At 48.4% G+C, this 6,000-nt stretch overlaps 1 protein-coding gene across 2 annotated transcripts in view; it reads right to left on the reverse strand.

Moving 5' to 3' along the window:
* Positions 1-5,469, reverse strand: part of SHC4 (SHC adaptor protein 4) — a 133,043-nt gene extending 127,574 nt beyond the window's left edge. For both annotated transcript variants that reach the window (XM_046009508.1, XM_046009507.1), the window contains exon 1: positions 4,500-5,469. In XM_046009508.1, the coding sequence (XP_045865464.1) occupies positions 4,500-5,084 (585 nt within the window). In that variant the 5' untranslated portion in view covers positions 5,085-5,469. The remainder of the gene's footprint in view (positions 1-4,499) is intronic.
* Positions 5,470-6,000: the final 531 nt, after the last annotated feature.

Raw genomic sequence — 6,000 nt, forward strand, 5'->3', positions numbered from 1 at the left:
GCAGCCTCCCTTGGAGAACTAGCATCAGAACTGCCCTACTGGCCTATGGCCACTCTGGCTCAGTTGGTTTCTTTGCCTCTGCTTTATTTAGCTCTCAACTAAATCATAAGCAATTTGGGGTTTGGGAATCAGAATGGGAACTAAGGTTTTAAATACCTTCCATATGAAGAAAGATGCTAGAGTCTTAGATGGGGGGCTTCAAGGCCCTATAGAGCAGTCCTCTCCTTCTAGAGATGAGAGCACTGGTCACATTGTGTATTTTCTGTACTTGCCACAGACTATGTTGGGCAATGGAGAGACCTCCGAGTGAATGTTGAGTGACAGATAAAGTGACTTGAGAATACCTCCTAAAGAAATAAGACTTAACCTTATGGGGGGAACAAAAGTCACTAATTGGCACCATATCAGGGACTCCACTCACCTCACTGCTTTGCTCAGACCCGGATCTGGTTGTCCCACTTCTGGCTTGGTATCTCTCAAAGAATAGCTTGCTGGCCTACCTTCCCTGAAAGATCTTCAGAGGGTTCAAGGTCTGAGCTTAAATGAAAGTGACTCAAAAATAGGTGTTCAGAACTTATAATACATTTTCAGCTGTATAACCGACTCTATATTGTAAGACCGAAGGAAGGAACAGTCAATTAAAAAAAAATAAAGATATTTACAGACACCTGGGTGGCTTAGTCGTTTGGGCGCCTAACTCTTGGTCTCAGTTCAGGTCATGATCTGATGGGTCATGAGATGGAGCCCTGCATTGGGCTCTGCACTCAGCGGGGAGTCTGCTTGAAAATTCTCTCCCTCTGCCCCTCCTCCCATTCACACGTGTAGGCTTGCTCTCTGTTTCTCTCTCTCTCAAATAAATAAATAAATCTTTAATTTAAAATGCTGTTTAACCCAAAGTCAAATCTAACTTAGAGTAGAAGGCAAATATAGTTCCTATCGTAAAGATAAAAGATGCAAGGAAACAAAACAAAGAGTAACTACAACTCTGTCATTTTGCCCCAAAAGGAAGGCAGTACAACTGCCTTTCTTTACTTCCACTGTTTTATTGCTCTGCCTACCACTTAGTACATGTGACATGTTTTATTTACTTGTTTATTCAATCAGGGCCCATCTCTACTCATGAGAATATGAGTTCCATGGGGCTCAGACCTGCTCTCTTTTATTCCCTGATGTATCCCCAGGATTTGGAATAGTTCCAGTCACATAATGGGTTCATAATACATATTTGTTAAATAAACAAGTGAATGAATAAACAAATAAGTTTGGGCAGGGAGAGAAGTCACATGATGTGGATAAGGAAGTAGAATGTGTAGCTACCTCTTGCCTACAGAAGTTGCTTCTATGTCCACTAGCCACCAAGAATCTCTCTCTCACTTCTCTGCTCTGATTCCATCATCACTAAGCAACCTTTTATATAAATATATTTTAAAGATTTTATTCACTTATTTGAGAGAGAGGAGCAAGTGGAGGAAGGGGCAGAGGAGAGGGAGAGAATCACAAGTAGATTCTGCACTGAGCACTGAGCCAGACTCAGGGCTCGAACTCACAACCTGAGGTAAAACCAACAGTCAGATGCTCAGCTGACTGAGACATCCAGGTACCCCTAAGCAACTTTTGATTTAAATCTTCCTATGCGCATCTTCCTACAGATGGGAATACAGGAACTGCAATTTGGGTGCACGTAGTATGATAATTTTTAACTATAAATTAATAGGTTGGCACTAAAAAAAGATTAATAGGTTGGCATTTCATGTTTTAAATGGGTTCATATCTAAAAGAATTCTGAGGGGGCACATGGGTGGCTCAGTGGGTAAAAGCCTCTGCTTTGACTCGTCATGATCCCAGGGTCCTGGGATAGAGCCCCACATTGGGATTTCTGCTCAGCGGGGAGCCTGCTTCCTCCTTTCTCTCTGCCTGCCTCTCTGCCTACTTGTGATCTCTGTCTGTCAAATAAATAAATAAAATCTTTTAAAAAAATTCTGAGGAACAGAATTTCAACCAGGATGGAAACCTGTGGTGAAAAGAGCAAAGAATAGCACACAGCAAACTTGAGTTCTAACTCTCCTTTTGCCTCACCTGGCAGCCTTAAAAAAATTACTCCTGTGGGCTTCAGTTTCCCCACAGAGGCATTGAACTTGATAACTTCTGTGTCCCTTCTATCTTTCAAAGTGGGACTTCTATAAAAATTAACAAAGTAGGCTCTTCCATATATTTTGACCTCCTATGAGAAGTGTTAACCGGTATCTCATGTCACTGTCTATTGGCAATACAGCGTGGCCCACCTGGGTGAAGGGGGTCAGTGCCTTCCCTAGGGTCTGTTGTCATCACCACGAAAAGACAGATGATGTCCTCATTAAAAATCTAAAATGGAAACACTCCCTAGGGAAAGTGGAGGACATACAGCAACTCTTTTCACATCCAAAATTGTCCAGGTGTCCACCTCCAGGTGGGGAGGTGGAAGGAGGTACAAAAGGGAAGGAAAGGCAGGACAGAGGGTAGAGGATGTCTAGTTCATGGGAAGGCAGGTGCAGAGAGCATGGGTCTGGAGTCACTCGTTTTCCCACTAGAGCCTGGCAGACTCTTAGGCTGACAAATGAGAATGTGCCCATGAAATTTTAGTGGATACAAGAAGCTATTTCCATTATGAGCCATGCCACTCTGGGGGAGGGCAAGAACTGTGTGTCCCATAAGTTTACCTTCCTTAGAGGTTTGACTTCTCCATTTGCCAGAGCTGTCTCACGCCTGTTCTCCCTGGAACTCTCTCAGCGTTCATTATCTGCCCTTCCTTGAGATCTTAATCATCCATTGGTGCTAGTTATTGGTTATCTCTCCAATTCACACCTTTGCGTCAGACTTCTCACATGAGTGCCGGTCTTACAGGACTGCTTACTCACCAGTGACTGGCCCTTAGACACCATTACTTTAAAGATCATTTGTCCAAAGCAAACACAGCGTGACCCCTTCCCAACTCATTCTGCTTCTATCTCCCCCGTCAGAACCTCCATAAACAACAATGACAAACTCACCAGTCTACCCACTGTTCAGGAAACGTCCACTATTCTGCTCTTTGTATCATGAGCTGAAATGGACTGATGGACCACCCACGGCTGCTGAGGCTTCTCACAGAGGTTCTTGTCTTCATCTCCTCTCTCATACCTCCATGTCAATCCACGTTCCCATCCCTTCATGCCAAAACTCTCGGCTTTCCGACTGGCCTCCCAATCTCTAATTTCTCCCCATTTCCAGACATCTCAAATCAATTCAGGCTGATCCCTTTGCAACCACTTTCATCAAGTCACAGTTTGCCTACAAACAAAGTGAGGGTTCTTGTTTACCAGTCACAGTGTTTACCAACTCCTCCTCTGACATTTAAGGGCTTTAGTCAATGCCTCCCTCTTCGCTAAGCGACTATATTTGTCTATATATATTTGTCTCTATTCAACTCACATTTGTTGGAGCACCAGTGATATGCCAGCCACTCTCTATCACCTACGACCCTCCAGCATCCCCCTCTTCCACTGAGCCTGGCTTGTAGGCTTGTAAGATCCTCCCCCGCAGCTGCCACCGCGATACCGGCCTTTCAGACGGCTCCTACTCTTGCCCTGCCAGGAATCTCCTCCTTTCTGCCAATCCAGCTCTGATATCTCTCCCAAGACACACCTTCTGAAGGTTTCCCTTGTAAATGAATCCCCGACCACAACGTTCCCTTTCCCTGAATTCCTTCAGCATTCTCACACTAGATTTCTGTTGCTAACTATTGTTCTCTTATTATTTCATGCATTGGTTGGTTTCCTTGACTGAAATTTGAACTCCAGAAGAGCAGGGGACAAATCTCACCCAGATCTGGAATAAGCAAGGGCATATGGGAGGCCAGTAAGGACCCTGATTTTGCACACAGCTCATGGATAAGGCCCACTTGCCGCAGTATAGGCAATAAAGACAAGGTGGGGTGGGGGTGGGGGGAGCACTAAAGACCCAAGACTAGCTCTTAGCACAAGCACAGAGACATGGCCACATTTTGAGAAGTTCTTGTTAAATGCTGAGTTACATTTAAAAAAAATAGTAATTCAAGTCCCTTACACATCATGCATTCCTCCAGCACAGAAATCTCTACGGCAATACAGTGGCTGATAGAGCCTAGCAGGTCTCAATCACTAAACAGATTAGAAATTCTTCACCATTCTTGGTCAGAATGCTAGGTCCAGGGGGGACAAGAAGACACCATCTCGCCGTCTCCATCAAAAGCTCTCCTTCCCCCTGGATACTACCTACAAGTTAGCACCAGTTCATGTCCCTGAATCAAAAGTTGTCTGACTCCAGTACAAGCCACATATTCCTAGGAAAACCCGTAAGCCCAGCTCCCCTCCTCTCAGTCCGGCTACACAATGTCTTGTCCAAACCTAGAACCCAGCTAGGTGGTGTGCAGCCCTTTTCAGAAGGGATGATGCCCCTCTCCCCCGGAGTTCTTAGAAGAAGCACAGAGAGGGAGATAGACTTACCCTCACATAGTAGTTCATGCCCATCCCCAACAGGTGCTGTAGAAAGTGCCTGTCCTGCCTGCTCCCTGGGGTTGGCTCCCCAGGGCCAGGAAGGGGGCAGGCATCGGGAGTTAAGACAGTCGCCCTGTGCCCCACCAGGTCTGGCTGCAGCGGAGGTGCGGACCCAGCCCTATTTAGACCGGTCTCAGGGGAAGCCGGGCTGCTGGGAGCCGGGTCCTGGCTTTCCTGGAGCTTCAGCCGGGGCACCTCTTTGGTACCCAAGCAAAAGTTTTTCAGACTCAGCAAGGTGGCTGGGTTGGCCAGCTTCACGCTGGCCATGCGAGGGATCAAGGTGCACAGTGGGGTGGGGCTCTCCTGGGACGCCAAGGTGGCATCTTCAGCCGGCAGGTGAGGTGCCAGGGTGGGGTAGGGAGGCTGAGGCGAGCCCTTGTTCCCCACGGAGCCTCCGGGGCTGCTTTCGTCCAAGGACGTGATGGACTCATTCCGAAAGCGGCTGTACTTGGCCCTGTGCAGCATCCCGGGGTGCCCGAAGAGTCCTACATACAGCACAAGTCCTGCCAGGCTGTCCTGACCGCGTTTTCGCATAGCCTTGGCAGTGCTGAAACAGGATACTGTTGCATAAATCGCCTCGTCGTCTGCTAGATAAACGAACGGAAAGCGAATGCCTCAATGCCCCATGCAACTCGCGGCAGCCACCTCTCCAACTCTGCACTGTCCCTCGCCCACCTCGGCTGCCGGGCCCTTCTGGGTGACAGCCCGGGGGGGAAAACAACTCCCCAGCTGATTTCAGTCCCTCCCTGGCCCCAGCGGCAGCACTCGGTGTTCTCGCCTTGGATTCCTTGCTGGGAACGCCTGGACCCAGGCCCGCGGTGGCGGGGATCGCTCACGGCCAACTCTCAGGCACGGAATCGGGCGGAGCACGGGTCAGCCCGTCCCGCCGCATCGCCGGCGAGCTGTGCGGGAGCCTTGCAGAAATATTTAGCGCCCCCCACCCCCAGCCTTCCCTTCCGCACACAGGAACTTTCAAACCTGCTCCCTCCGGCTCTCACAGGGCGGGGCAATGACTGGCCTATTAACCCTTTATTTGTTCCAGGGATTGTTCATTTAAAAAAATGAAAAAGAGAAGATGTATAGGAGAGGCGAAGGCGCCCTCAGCCTGAGTTCGTTGATTCTGATGGCTGCCCTGTCTTGGAAGATCTTGTCTCGCATTCCGTCCGGGCCACAAGCCAGAAGTACTAGTGACCCGCGGCGCTCCGCATTATATCATGGACTCGCGATCCCTCCGTATTGCTCAGCTCCCCTCCCAGGCTGCCCACCCTAGCTCTGAGCTTCCCTCCCTCCTGGACTCGGCTCAGAGCTTCTTTCAGGAACCCGTCGGCAGCAGAAGGCTGAGATGTGCAGAATGATGCGGAGTGTTGAAATTTTTATGAATGAACTTTGCTGAATGAATTTCTCTGTGTGTGTGCAAGCTAATAAATCTGTGAATGAAGCTGAGAATAGC

The sequence above is a fragment of the Meles meles genome, chromosome 6, assembly GCF_922984935.1.
Source record: "Meles meles chromosome 6, mMelMel3.1 paternal haplotype, whole genome shotgun sequence".
NCBI classification, from domain to species: domain Eukaryota; kingdom Metazoa; phylum Chordata; class Mammalia; order Carnivora; family Mustelidae; genus Meles; species Meles meles.